Source organism: Scyliorhinus torazame, chromosome 10 (assembly GCF_047496885.1).
Source record: "Scyliorhinus torazame isolate Kashiwa2021f chromosome 10, sScyTor2.1, whole genome shotgun sequence".
In the NCBI taxonomy this organism is placed as follows: Eukaryota; Metazoa; Chordata; class Chondrichthyes; order Carcharhiniformes; family Scyliorhinidae; genus Scyliorhinus; species Scyliorhinus torazame.
This window is the reverse complement of record NC_092716.1, coordinates 103,166,343-103,180,772: the sequence shown is the minus strand read 5'-3', so window position 1 is coordinate 103,180,772 and position 14,430 is coordinate 103,166,343. Positions and strand designations below refer to the sequence as shown.

The 14,430-nt window shown below is 49.4% G+C and overlaps 1 protein-coding gene across 2 annotated transcripts in view; it reads left to right on the top strand.

Moving 5' to 3' along the window:
• Nucleotides 1-14,430, top strand: part of bbs2 (Bardet-Biedl syndrome 2) — a 140,338-nt gene that overhangs the window by 38,250 nt on the left and 87,658 nt on the right. For both annotated transcript variants that reach the window (XM_072518533.1, XM_072518534.1), the window contains 3 exons: nucleotides 6,881-6,943; nucleotides 8,482-8,559; nucleotides 14,290-14,394. In XM_072518533.1, the coding sequence (XP_072374634.1) occupies nucleotides 6,881-6,943; nucleotides 8,482-8,559; nucleotides 14,290-14,394 (246 nt within the window). The remainder of the gene's footprint in view (nucleotides 1-6,880; nucleotides 6,944-8,481; nucleotides 8,560-14,289; nucleotides 14,395-14,430) is intronic.

The following is a 14,430-nucleotide window of genomic DNA, read 5'->3' as shown; positions in this document are numbered from 1 at the left end:
GTGGAGGCGTAAGAGGCGCTCCACAAGAAATGGCAGGAGCGGTTCGAGGAGATGGAGAATCGGTCGAGGCGCAAGAATCTGTGGATTCTGGGCCTCCCGGAGGGGCTGGAGGGGCCGGACGTGGGGGCCAATGTGGTCACCATGTTGAACTAGTGATGGGTGTGGCATCCTTCCAGGGCCCCCAGGAGCTGGAAGGGGCCCATAGAGTGCTGGCGAGGAGGCCCAAGGCTAACGAGCCTCCGCGGGCAGTGCTGGTGAGGTTCCATTGGTTTGTCGACCGGGAGTGTGTGCTCAGGTGGGCCAAGAAGGAAAGGAGCAGCAGGTGGGAGAACGCGGAGGTTCGAATATACCAGGACTGGAATGCGGAGGTGGCGAAGAGGAGGGCCGGGTACAATCGAGCGAAGGCGGTGCTGCATAGGAAGGGGGTGAAGTTTGGCATGTTGCAGCCGGCGCGACTGTGGGTCACCTACAAGGACCGGCACCATTATTTTGAGTCTCCGGAGGAGGCGTGGGCCTTTGTTCAGGCCGAGAAGTTGGACACAGATTGAGGGTCAGGATGGGCGTTTGGGGATTGCGGTTGATGTGTTATTTTTATTTTATTTTTTTGAGGGGGGGGGGCCTTTGCTTTGCTCCTGGTTTCTTTTTCTCTGTGTTTTTCTCTTTTGAGTCGGTGAGGGTGGTTGGGGCGGGTTGGGCACTGTTTTGGTTAGGTTGGTCGGGGGGGCTCTTGGAGGGGGGTAGGTAAACGGAACAGGGGTGGTGGACAGCGGTGAGATAGGGCCCCGCGGGGGAGGGGGAGGCCTGAGTCGGGGGTGAGGGGACTGGGCCTGTAAAAGGAGCTGCGTCAGAGGTGGCGGGGCCGGGTAGGTGGAAAGCGCGGGCTTTTTCCCGCACTGAACACTGGAGGGGGCGGGGCCGGAGCGGGGAAGCGAGGGTTGTTTCCCGCGCTTAGAATGGAAGGGGGAGGGGAAGAGACTATGGATGGGGAACGGGAGAGGAGGGTGTGTCACACAATGGGAGAAGTCGAAGGAGATGCGGGAGTGGCCGGGGTCAGCAGGAGTCAGCTGACTTGCGGAAGTGCAATGGGGGGAGTAAATAAGCTAGGATGGGTCGTAGCCAGGGGTGGGGTGGGGGGTGGGGGGGGTCGAGTTGCTGCTGCTATGGTCAAGAGGGAGCTGGAGCGAGTGGGGGGGGTTCGAGACGGGTGTACGCCGCTGTGGGGAACGGGCCGGGTGTGGGGTGTGGGCGCGTGGCTGGCCGAGGAGGGGTCATGGCTAGTCGGCGGAAGGGAGGGGGGGGGGGGGTAGCCCCCTGATCCGGCTGATAACCTGGAATGTAAGGGGACTGAATGGGCCGGTTAAGCGGACCCGCGTGTTCGCGCACCTGAAGGGGCTCAAGGCGGATGTGGTTATGCTCCAGGAGACACACCTGAAGGTGGCAGACCAGGTAAGATTGAGGAAAGGGTGGGTAGGTCAGGTGTTTCACTCTGGGTTGGACGCCAAAAATCGAGGGGTGGCGATCTTGGTGGGAAAGAAGGTGTCTTTCGATGCGTCGAGCATTATGGCAGATAATGGCGGTAGGTACGTAATGGTAAGTTGCAGGGAGAGAGGGTGGTACTGGTCAATGTGTCTGCCCCGAATTGGGATGATGCGGGTTTTATGCGGCGTATGTTGGGTTGGATCCCAGACTTGGAAGTGGGAGGGCCTGAGAATGGGGGGAGACTTTAACACGGTGCTGGATTCGGCACTGGATCGCTCCAAGTCTAGGACGGGTAGGAAGCCGGCGGCGGCCAGAGTGCTGAGGGCGTTTATGGACCAGATGGGAGGGGTGGACCCTTGGAGATTTGCACGGCCGGGGGCTAGGGAATTTTCATTCTTCTCACGTGTCCATAAGGCTTATTCCCGAATCGACTTTTTCATTTTGAGTAGGGCGCTGATAGCGAGAGTAGAGGATACTGAGTATTCGGCAATAGCCATTTCGTACCATGCCCCGCATTGGGTGGACTTGGAGATGGGGGAGGAAAGGGACCAGCGCCCGCTGTGGCGCTTGGAGGTGGGGCTGTTGGCGGACGAGGAGATGAGCGAGCGGGTCCGAGGAAGTATAAAGAGGTATTTGGAGACCAACGACAACAGGGAGGTCCGAGTGGGGATGGTATGGGAGGCGCTGAAGGCGGTGGTGAGGGGAAAACTGATCTCCATTAGGGCCCACAAGGAGCGGGGGGAGAGGGAGAGGCTGGTGGGGGAGATGGTGAGGGTAGACAGGAGGTATGCGGAGGTGCCCGAGGAAGGATTCTTGAGGAAGAGGCGCAGCCTCCAGGCCGAATTCGACCTGGTGACCACCAGGAAGGTGGAGGTGCAGTGGAGGAAGGCCCAGGGGTCGATTTACGAGTATGGGGAAAAGGCAAGCCGGATGCTAGCGCATCAGCTTCGGAAGCGGGATGCAGCTCGGGAGATCGGGGGAGTTAAGGACAGGGGAGGGAGTGTGGTGCGGAGTGGGGTTGGCATCAATGGGGTCTTCGGGGACTTTTACGAGGAATTGTACCGATCCGAGCCCCCACGGGAGGAGGGAGGGATGGGCTGCTTCCTGGACCAATTGAGGTTTCCAAAGGTGGAAGAGGGACTGGTGGCGGGATTGGGGGCCCCGTTTGGGCTGGAGGAGCTGACCAAAGGGATAGGAAGCATGCAGGCGGGGAAGACACCTGGGCCGGATGATTTCCCGGTCGAATTCTATAAAAAATATATGGACCTGTTGGGCCCGTTGCTGGTCAGGACCTTCAATGAGGCAAGGGAGGGGGTGATGTTCCGGGCACTGATCTCCTTGATCATGAAGCAGGACAAGGATCCTGTGCAGTGTGGGTCTTACAGACCAATTTCCTTGCTAAATGTAGATGCCAAGGTGCTGGCGAAGGTCTTAGCCACGAGGATTGAGGATTGTGTGCAGCAGATCATCCGTGAAGACCAGACTGGGTTTGTGAAGGGGAGGCAGTTGAACGTGAATGTGCAGAGGCTTTTGAACGTTATCATGATGCCGGCGAGGGAGGGGGAGGCGGAGATAGTGGTGGCGATGGACGCTGAGAAAGCCTTCGATAGGGTAGAGTGGGGGTACCTGTGGGAGGTGCTGAACAGGTTTGGGTTTGGGGAGGGGTTTGTCAGGTGGGTTAGGCTGTTGTATGAGTTCCCGATGGCGAGTGTGGTCACAAACAGGAGGAGGTCCGAATACTTTCGTTTGCACCGAGGGACGAGCCAGGGGCGTCCCCTGTCCCCCCTGCTCTTCGCACTGGTGATTGCACCCCTGGCTATGGCACTGAGAGAGTCGAGGAACTGGAGGGTGTTGGTGCGGTTTGGGGAGGAGCATAGGGTGTCGCTCTATGCGGACGACCTGCTGCTGTATGTGGCGGACCCGGTGGGGGGAATGCTGGAGGTAATGAGGCTTCTTAGGGAATTCGGGGACTTTTCGGGGTACAAGCGCAACATGGGGAAGAGTGAGCTGTTCGTGGATCACCCAGGGGACTAGGAGAGGAGGATTGGCGAGCTCCCACTAAAAAGGGCGGAGAGGAACTTCAGGTATTTGGGGGTCCAGGAGCTAGGGGGCCTGCATAGGCTTAATTTTACAAAGCTGGTGGAGCAAATGGAGGAGGAGTTCAAGAGGTGGGACGCGTTGCCGCTGTCCTTGGCGGGTAGGGTGCAGTCAGTCAAAATGACGGTGCTCCCAAGGTTTTTGTTCCTGTTCCAGTGCCTCCCCGTGTTTATCCTGAAGGCTTTTTTTAGGCGGGTTAACAGGAGTATAATGGGGTTTGTGTGGGCGCGAGGAACTCCGAGGGGTGAAGGGTGTTCCTGGAGCGGAGTAGAGATCGGGGGGACTGGAGCTGCCCAACCTCTGTAGGTACCACTGGGCCGCCAACGCGACGATGGTACGCAAGCGGGCGATGGAGGGGGAGGGGGCTGCATGGAAGAGGCTGGAGACGGTGTCTTGTGTGGGTACGAGTCTGGGGGCGCTGACAACTGCGCCGCTGCCGCTCCCTCCAAGGAGGTATACCACGAGCCCGGTGGCGGCGGCTGCCCTCAAAATTTGGGGGCAGTGGAGGCGGCATAGAGGGGAAGTTGGGGCCTCGGCATGGACCCCAATACGGGGGAACCACCGGTTCGCCCCAGGGAGAACAGGTGGAGGGTTTTCGGGGTGGAACAGGGCAGGGATACGAAGGTTGGGGGACCTGTTTGTGGACGGGAAGTTCGCGAGCCTAGGTGAGCTGGAGGAGAAGTACGGGCTCCCCCGGGGAACACTTACAGGTAAGGGCGTTTGCAAGACGGCAGGTGGTGGAATTCCCGCGGCTACTGCCACACACTGTACAGGACAGGGTGCTCTCCGGGGGGGGGGGGGGGGGGGGAGAGATCTCGGAAACTTACCAGGTGATGCAGGAGGAGGAGGAGGCATCGGTGGTGGAGGTGAAAGGTAAGTGGGACAAAGAGTTGGGAGAGGAGATTGAGGACGGGACATGGGCAGATGCCCTAGGGAGGGTGAACTCTTCCTCATCGTGTGCGAGGCTCAGCCTCATACAGTTTAAGGTGCTGCGCAGGGCACACATGACCGGGACAAGGATGAGTGGGTTTTTTGGGGGTGGGGACAGGTATGTTTGGTGCTCAGGGAGCCCAGCAAATCACACCCATATGTTCTGGGCATGCCCAGCGCTGGAGGAATTTTGGAAGGGCGTAGCGAGGACGGTGTCAAGGGTCGTAGGATCCAGGGTCAAACCGGGCTGGGAGCTCGCAATATTTGGGGTGGCAGAGGAGCTGGGAGTGCAGGAGGCGAAAGAGGCCGGAATTCTGGCCTTTGCGTCCCTGATTCTTCTTCAGTGGAAGGATGCGAGGCCCCCAAGCGTGGAATCCTGGATCAGCGATATGGCGGGGTTCATTAAATTGGAGAGGGTGAAATTCGCCTTGAGAGGATCGGTACAAGGGTTCATTAGGCGGTGGCAACCGTTCTTAGACTTCCTGGCAGAACGGTCGACATTGGTCAATGGCAGCAGCAACTCTGGGGGCGGGGGTGTGGTTTACTTTATTTTTGTTTTTGTTATTTACACTGAAGGGTCTGAGGGGATGTATATACCTGTTGTGTTAAGTTGGGGTGTTAATGTTAATTTATGGGGGAGGGGGGTATGGAGGGTTGCTTTTCTAGACTGTGTTTTGTACTTAACCCTGTTGGGTTCATTTTTCATTTTGTTATTGGTATTTTATGAAAACCTTAATAAATATTATTTTTTTTTAAAAATGAATGTAACTCTGCTCCCTCCACACTAATCCCAATGATTGGATAACCATCCTCCATTTCTGATACATATACAGGCTGATATTGTTAACAGTGCTCTCTCCTCGGGTATAGTCCAGCTCAGTCAAATCTCCATCATCTCACAAAACCCATCCTTCAACCCTCTGTCTTTGTAAAGTGCTACAATATCTCTAACCTCCCTTTCCTTTCCAAAGTTTGTCAATGTGTTACTGCCTCGCAAATAGCTGTCCCTGCTTCCCACAACTCCATGTTTGAATCTCCCCAATCAAGTTCCATGCCTGCCATACTCATCAAAACAGCCATAATGGGAGTCAAAAAATGATGTGAGTTTTGACTGACTGTGTTGCATTACCCTCTTCATCCTTTCAACAACTAATGGTGGTTGACCATATCTACTTTCTCTTAAATAGCTATTGCTATCCTATCATGCACTCATTCCTGCTGAACTATTACCTGACTTGTTGACCTCCATTGCCTTCCAGTACCTCTGATCCTTAAATTAAAAATCCCCATCCTCATATTTATTACCTCTCAAGTCCTTGACCCTCCATGTTTGGGTACCTCCTTCAGCGCTACAATCTCTATTGACACTACCCTTGTCGTGGGCAGCACGGTAGCATAGTGGTTAGCACAGTTGCTTCACAGCTCCAGGGTCCCAGATTCGATTTCCGGCTGGGTCACTGTCTGTGCGGAATCTGCACGTTCTCCACGTGTCTGCGTGGGTTTCTTCCGGGTGCTCCGGCTTCCTCCCACAGTCCAAAGATGTGCGGGTTGGGTGGATTGGCCATGATAAATTGCCCTTAGTGTCCGAAAAATGTTAAGTGGGGGTTACGGGGATAGGGTAGATACATGGGCTTCAGTAGGGTGCTCTTTGTAAGGGCCGGTGCAGACTCGATGGGCCGAATGGCCTCCTTCTGCGCTGTAAATTCTATGATTCTATGTATTTCTCCTCGTTTGATCCCAACATTGGCACCCTTGCCATCAACTACCTAAATTTCACATTCAGAACTTTCCTTCCAATACCTTCTGCCTTCCTCACTATTTTTTAAGACTCACTTTAAAATATACTTCTTTGACTAAGTTTCAGACACCCATGCTAACATCTTTTTTGGTGTTGCTTCTGTTTTTGTCTGGTAATGACTCTGTGAAACATTTTGGGGCATTATTCTACATTAAAGGTGCTATATGAGTGTGAGTTGTTGTGCAAGAACACTAATGCACATGCAAACCTAATGTTCTTACAAATCTCCAAACACTATCCTAATTTGGAACTCCTGTGCAGATTTGGAATTAGATAGCTGTTCCTCCTTTGTCGCTTGGTCAAAATCCTGGAACTCCCTCCCGAACAGCACATGGACAGCAGCAGTTCAAAAAGGCATTGATTACCATATCTTCTCAAGGACAATTGGGGATGGGCAACAAATGCTGGGCAGCGTCCACTTCCCACGAAAGAATATAAAAGAAAGCAGAACCCATCCTTTTTAAAGAGAGGCCAGTGATTTGAGATGTGTCTCTGTATCTTCAATATCAATTACATTATAATGAGCAAAAATGCTTGAAACGATTCAAGTTGGAAATGCTTGTGCTTTTCACACAGGTCACTGGGGATAATGTCCGATCACTGGCACTCTGTGACTTTGATGGGGATGGGAAGAAGGAGGTAAGTCCGTGTTGTTCGATAAAAAGTCATTGTGTACAGAAGGAAATAGTTCATTCGTAAATGTTCTATATCTGATGGGCGGCATGGTCGCCCAATGGTTAGCACTACTGCCTATGGTGTTGAGGACCCAGGTCCAATCCCGGCCTTCGGGTCACTGTCTGAGTGGAGTTTGCACATTCTCCCCCTGTCTGCGTGGGTTTCACCCCCACAACCCAAAGATGTGCAGGTTAGGTGGATTGGCCAGACTAAATAGCCTCTTGACGGGACTGGGGGCATTCTGGCTACGTTTGCCGATGATACAAAGATAGGTGGAGGGGCAGGTAGTATGGAGGAGGTGGGGAGGCTGCAGAAAGATTTAGACAGTTTAGGAGAGTGGTCCAAGAAATGGCTGATGAAATTCAACGTGGGCAAGTGCGAGGTCTTGCACTTTGAAAAAAAGAATAGAGGCATGGACTATTTTCTAAACGGTGACAAAATTCATAATGCTGAAGTGCAAAGGGACTTGGGAGTCCTAGTCCAGGATTCTCTAAAGGTAAACTTGCAGGTTGAGTCCGTAATTAAGAAAGCAAATGCAATGTTGTCATTCATCTCAAGAGGCTTGGAATATAAAAGCAGGGATGTACTTCTGAAGCTTTATAAAGCATTAGTTAGGCCCCATTTAGAATACTGTGAGCAATTTTGGGCCCCACACCTCAGGAAGGACATACTGGCACTGGAGCGGGTCCAGCGGAGATTCACACGGATGATCCCAGGAATGGTAGGCCTAACATACGATGAACGTCTGAGGATCCTGGGATTATATTCATTGGAGTTTAGGAGGTTGAGGGGAGATCTAATCGAAACTTACAAGATAATGAATGGCTTAGATAGGGTGGATGTAGGGAAGTTGTTTCCATTAGCAGGGGAGACTAGGACCCGGGGGCACAGCCTTAGATTAAAAGGGAGTCACTTTAGAACAGAGATGAGGAGAAATTTCTTCAGCCAGAGAGTGGTGGGTCTGTGGAATTCATTGCCACAGAGGGCGGTGGAGGCCGGGACGTTGAGTGTCTTTAAGACAGAAGTTGATAAATTCTTGATTTCTCAAGGAATTAAGGGCTATGGAGAGAGAGCGGGTAAATGGAGTTGAAATCAGCCATGATTGAATGGTGGAGTGGACTCGATGGGCCGAATGGCGTTACTTCCACTCCTATGCCTTATGGTCTTAATTGGAAAAAAATAATTGGATACTCTAAATTTAAAAAAAAAAAACTTTTTTTCAAATGTTCCATATCTTAATGGTGGATTATTAATTTTTGGGTAGGGATGTTTGGATATTATAACAGTCACCTTGTTTTTATATATGTCAGTGCATTTATACCTCTTAACTATTTTGTTCATGGATATCCAAACCCTTAAGTAGCATCTCTGATAAAAACAGTAATGGCATGAAAACTGAGCTTAAGACAATCGGCTACTTTTCCAGCTCAATGGAGGAAGCTCCTTTCTATGTGTTGTGAAGTATGATGCATTACCATTGACATGTTTAATGCCTTTCACAGCTTCTGGCTGGCTCAGAAGACTTTGACATCAGGGTCTTCAAAGAAGATGAAATTATGGCAGAAATAGCAGAGACAGAGGTAAGAAGGATTCTCTCCCCAATGCACCAACAAATTATTGGACCAATGATTAATAATAATCTTTATTATTGGCACAAGTAGACTTACATTAACACCGCAATGAAGTTACTGTGATTAGCCACTAATGAAAACTTCAAATAGTTTTTGGAGTGAATTTATGCAATTATCTCTGTAGCAATGCCATGCTATTCCTCTGGATAAACTTTGTTGATAAAGTCAGTTTTCATGTATTTGTATATTAGTTGTGTAACCCCCCCCCCCCCCCCCCCCCCCCCCCCCCCCCCCCCCGCCAAATACACTGCAACCTTTATGTTGACTTGGCATGATGTTGGAGTCACTACCTCCAGGTCAATGTGACAGAGAGAAAGGACAGGTTTATTGTTCCTGATATCCATTGGCTCCGGAAAAATACATATGTGAAAATATTAGGAGGGGATGGGGCAGCACGGTGGCACAGTGGTTAGCACTGCTGCCTCAGCGTTGGGGACCTGGGTCCGATTCCCACCTTGGGTGACTGTGTGGAGTTTGTACATTCTCCCAGTGTCTGAGTGGGTTTGTGTGCTCCGGTTTCCTCCCACAGTCCAAAGATGTGCAGGTTAGGTGGATTGGACAAGCTAAATTGCCCCTTAGGGTGAGGTTACAGGGCAGGGGATTGGGCCTAGGTAGGGTGGTCTTTCAAAGGGTTGGTGCAGACTCGATGTGCCAAGTGGCCTCTTTCTGTACTGTAGGGATTCTATGATTCCATGATTAGCATAGAATTGTGCTCAGCTCTGACCAAATAACTGCCAACCTTGATTCCTTAGGCACCTGAAGGATGGCTTCTTTAGCAAGGAACTGGAGTTCAGCTGATGTTATACAGATCATTATTCATTTCAGCTTGTGCCCCCTGGAATAATACCTAACTGAAGTTCCTTTGACTGGAGGTGGGAAGAAAATTTAAGGGGAAAATAGAAATCTTAACCTTCTGTACCGTGAACTGTCACAAGACAATGGGAGGGCAAGATATTGTTAGGCCTCAGTCAGTGTTACTTTTGAACAACTGCTACTGGTGCCACGGGCAGTTTAGGACTTGGTGGGTTTCTATATGCTGGGCAGGTAAGTGTTTGCTGCTGCACACTGCCAAACTCAGCTACAGTTAAGAGTTTTGACAAAGGGTAATCGTGACTCAAAACCTTAGCTCTTTTCTCTCCCTACAGATGCTGCCAGACCTGCTGAGATTTTCCAGCATTTTCTCTTTTGGTTTAAGGTCAAAAACTCGTTCATTTAGACTGTGCTTTGCATAAAGTACGACTGATCGGAGGCACACCCCATTGAAAACCAGAAAGAGGCCAGTGCATCATGTACTTACAACCGGCACAGCATGATCGTAAATCTCTTCTTTTTGCAGTTCAGAACACTTCAAAGATCCATGTGCAATTAATAGCAGTTTGATGATCTCAGTGAACCTTGTCCAGAAATTTATGTTACATCATTGAAGATTATGTTGCATTTGAGCTGCGAGTAACTAATATTGGTGGTGTTGATTCATATTCAGTGTCAGCAAGTCGGTTGTTATTATTTCCATGTAAAAATAAATTCCAGTTTTCACCTGGTAATATGGTTATGTTGCTGGACTTGTGATCTGGAGGCCTGGACTAATGCTACAAAGACAAATCCCACCGTGACAGCTGGGGAAATTTTAAGTTCAGTTAATGAATGCATCTTGAACTGGTTTAGCTCAGTGAGCTAGACAGTTGGTTTGTGATGCAGAACAAGGCCAGCAGCGCGGGTTCAATTCCCGTACCAGTTGTGAATTCTGAATTCTCCCTCTGCGTACCTGAACAGGCGCCGGAATGTGGCGACTAGGGACTTTTCACAGTAACTTCATTGCAGTGTTAATGTAAGCTTGCTTGTGACAATAACGATTTTATTTTTATTTTGGAATAGAAGGCTTGTCTAAGGAATGGTGATCACAAAACTACCAGATTGTCATAAAAACCTATCTAGGACAGCATTGCCCTTCAGGAATCCCAAATTTAACAGCAATATGGTTGACTCTCAAGTGCCCTCTGAAATAGAAGCCACTTAGCTGTATCGAACCACTACAGAAAAGTCAAATAAAACAGGATGGATCATCTGGCACCGACCTAATCATTGACAACAACAAGGACACACCCTGCCCAGTCTACTCTGCAAGGATGTCCTCACTAACATCCGGTGACTTGTGTCCAAATTTGGAGAGTGGTCCTGCAGATCCATCAAGGAACAACCTGGCATAGTCATACTCACAAAATCAGATTTTATAGCCAATGGCCCAGACTCCTTTATCACCATCCCTGGGTATGTTGTGTCTTACCGTGGGGACAGATCCACCAGAGGTGCTGGCACAGTGATAAACAGGCCCTGGAAGTCTCTTCCCGACCCCCCCCCCCCCCCCCCCCCCCCCCCCCCCCAATGAAGTTTCATGGCTAGATCAAATATGGGTGAAAGACCTCCTGCTGATTGCCATTCACCGTCCTCCCTCATCTAATGAGTTAGAGCTTATCCATATTGAACACCAATTTGAAGAAGTACTGAGAGTAGCAAGGGCACAGAATATACTCTAGGAGACTTCAGTGTCTATCACCGTGAGTGTCTCGATAGCACTGGCTCCTGAAGGGCCTAGCTGGGCCTTTGGCAGGTGGTGTGAGAACCAACAAAAGGGAGAAATCAACTTCACCTCGTCTTCATCAATCTCTGTCGCATATGCATCAGTCCGTGCCAGTATTGACAAACGTGACCACTGCACAGTCATTGCAGAGAACAAGACCTGTTTTCCCACTGAGGACTCCCTTCAGTGTATTGTAGGCTGAATAGGATAGATTCGGAAGAGATCAGGCAGCTCACAACAGAGCATCCATGAGGCGCTATGGGCTATCAGCCAAACAGAAGCGTATTCATCCATAACCTGTAACCTCATGGCCTGGCAATCCATCGCTACCATTACCTTATTGACCTCAATGTATTGTCAAGAGGGAAAATCCAGTCTGTTCTGGATTAGTGAAATAATTCTTAAAGATTGTTTTCTTTTGGCTGGCAGGCATTGCCTTCCAGATGGACCAACCCTGGTTCAGCGAGGAGTAGCACCAGACATACCAAAAAATGAGATGCCAACCTGTTGAAGATACAACTGAAGACAGGGTGGCACGGTAGTACAGTGGTTAGTACTGTTGCTTCACAGTGTCAGGGTCCCAGGTTTGATTCCCAGCTTGAGTTACTGTCTGTGCGGAGTCTGTACGTTCTCCCCATGTCTGCGTGGGTTTCTTCCGGGTGCTCCGGTTTCCTCCAACAAGTCCTGAAAGATGAGCTGTTAGGTGAATTGGACATTCTGGATTCTCCCTCAGTGTACCCGAACAGGCACCGGAATGTGGCGACTGGGGGATTTTCACAGTACCTTCATTGCAGTGTTAATGTAAGCCTACTTGTACTAATAATAACGATTATTATTATCATTAAATGCATTTAGACAGCAGAAACAGCTTGACATAGTCAGAGCTAAGCAATCCCAAAGCCAATGCATCAGATTGAAGTTCTGCAGTCCTGCCACATCACTTTAAACACCGTGGGGGGGTGGAGGAGTCAAATATCCCAATGCTCAGGGGCAGCACGGTGGTGCAGTGGGTAGGTGCCGAGGTCCCGGGTTCGATCCTGGCTCTGGGTCACTGTCCGCGTGGAGTTTGCACATTCTCTTTGTGTTTGCGTGGGTTTCACCCCCACAACCCAAAGATGTGCAGGGTAGGTGAATTGGCCACGCTAAATTGCCCCTTAATTGACAAAAAGTTAATTGGGTACTCTAAATTTAAAAAAAATCCCAAACCTCAATAATAGAGGTCAGCACATCCGTGTCAGGGCTGAAGCATTTGCAACAATTTTCAGCCAAAAGTGTTAAGTGAATCATCTATCTCAGCCTCAAGAAGGTATTGCTAATAATGCTATCAAGTGACAGTTACCAAGCAATAATCTGTTTATCGATTCTGTGTTTGGGCTCCAACAGGACCATTAGGCTTCAGGCCTTGTAACAGCCCAGTCCAGAAATCTATGAAAGAGCTGAATTACAGAGGTGGGATGAGTGTAGCTGCCCTTGAAAGCGTGGCAGCATTTGACGAAGGGTGGCATCAAGGAACCCTAGTAAAATTGAAGTCAGTGAGAATCAGAGGGAGTGTCCACTGGTTCAGGTCATTCATAGCACAAAGGAAAATGTTTGTGTTATTGGTGGACAATTGTCTCAGCTCCAGGGCATCCCTACAGGTGTTCCTCAGGGTAGCGTCCTCAGCCCAAACATCTACAGCTGTTTTATAATTGACCTTCTCTCCAACATAAGGTCAGAAATGGTGAAGTTTGTTGACCATTGCACAGTGTTCAGGATCATTCACAATTCCTCAGATACTGAAGAATCAATGTCCATATGCAGCAAGACCTAAACAACATGCAGGTTTGTACTAGTAAGTAGCAAGTAACATTTGTGCCTCACAAGTGCCAGGTATAGACCATTTTCAACAAAAGCGAATCTAGCCATCTCATGACAGTCAATAGCATTCCTGTACTGAATTCCCCCATCATCAATGTCAAGGGGTTACCATGGACCAGCAACCTATTTGAACCAGGCAAGTAACAGGTCAGAGGGTGGGAATTCTGAGATGAGTAACTCGCCTCCTAACTCCACAAAACCTGTTATCATTTACAAAGCACAAGTCAGGAATGTGATGGAATACACTTGTCTGGATGAGTGTGGTTCCAACCATACTCCAGAAGCTTGACACCATCCAGCCAAAGCAGCCTATTTGCACCTCATTCACTACCTTAACCATTCATTTGCACCACCACCAACATATGTGGTAGATCTCAACACCATCTACAAGATGCACTGAAGCAAGTCTTCTTCAGCACCATTAAAGCCGCAGCCACTACCACCCAAAAGGGCAAGGACAGCAGAAGCATGGGAACACCGTGACCAGCAAGTTCCTCTTCAAGTATCACTGGCCCTGACTTGGAAATATATCACCATTCCTTTATCTTTGCTGCATCAAACTCCTGAAACTCACATTCTTTTTTAAAATAAATTTAGAGTACCCAATTCATTTGTTTTCCAACTAAGGGACAATTTAGTGTGGCCAATCCACCTAACCTGCACATCTTTAGATTGTGGGGACGGAATCCACGCAAACACGGGGAGAATGTGCAAACTCCACACGGACAGTGATCCAGAGCCAGGATCGAACCTGGGACCTCGGCGCTGTGAGGCCACTCGGCACTGTGCCACCGTGCTGCCCTCTGAAACTCACTTTCGAACGATACTGTGGATGTACCTACACCAAATGGTTTCCAGCAGTTCAAAAAGTTCCCCACCACCTTGTCAAGAACAGTTAGGATGGGGGAATAAACACTGGCCTTGTCAGCTATAATATCCCTTGAATGAATTTTTTTTAAATGTTTTTACGGTATGGAATTGCAAAGCTGGACAGTACCTATATAAATAAGGCAACATAAAATGATGGATAATGAAAACCAGTAGGATAAAAAGACCTGGCAATTTTATTTGTGATTTTGTTTTAAATATCCTGTCAAGTCTATGTTGAGGGACCCTTGGCTTTCTCATCAAAACTAATAGTTCTATTTCTGCCCCTCCCAAATGCCCCATTAAATTAGTTTTTCGATGTACAATTATATGTAGACATTCTGAGTGTTTGGAACCTTTGGGCTTTCTCTTCACAGACTATCACAGCACTATGCCATATGCATGGGAGTCGATTTGGATATGCCCTGGCAAATGGGACTGTTGGAGTTTATGACCGGGCGACACGCTACTGGAGAATCAAGGTATGTGTAAAAATTGTCAGGCTTGTGCTTACAGAC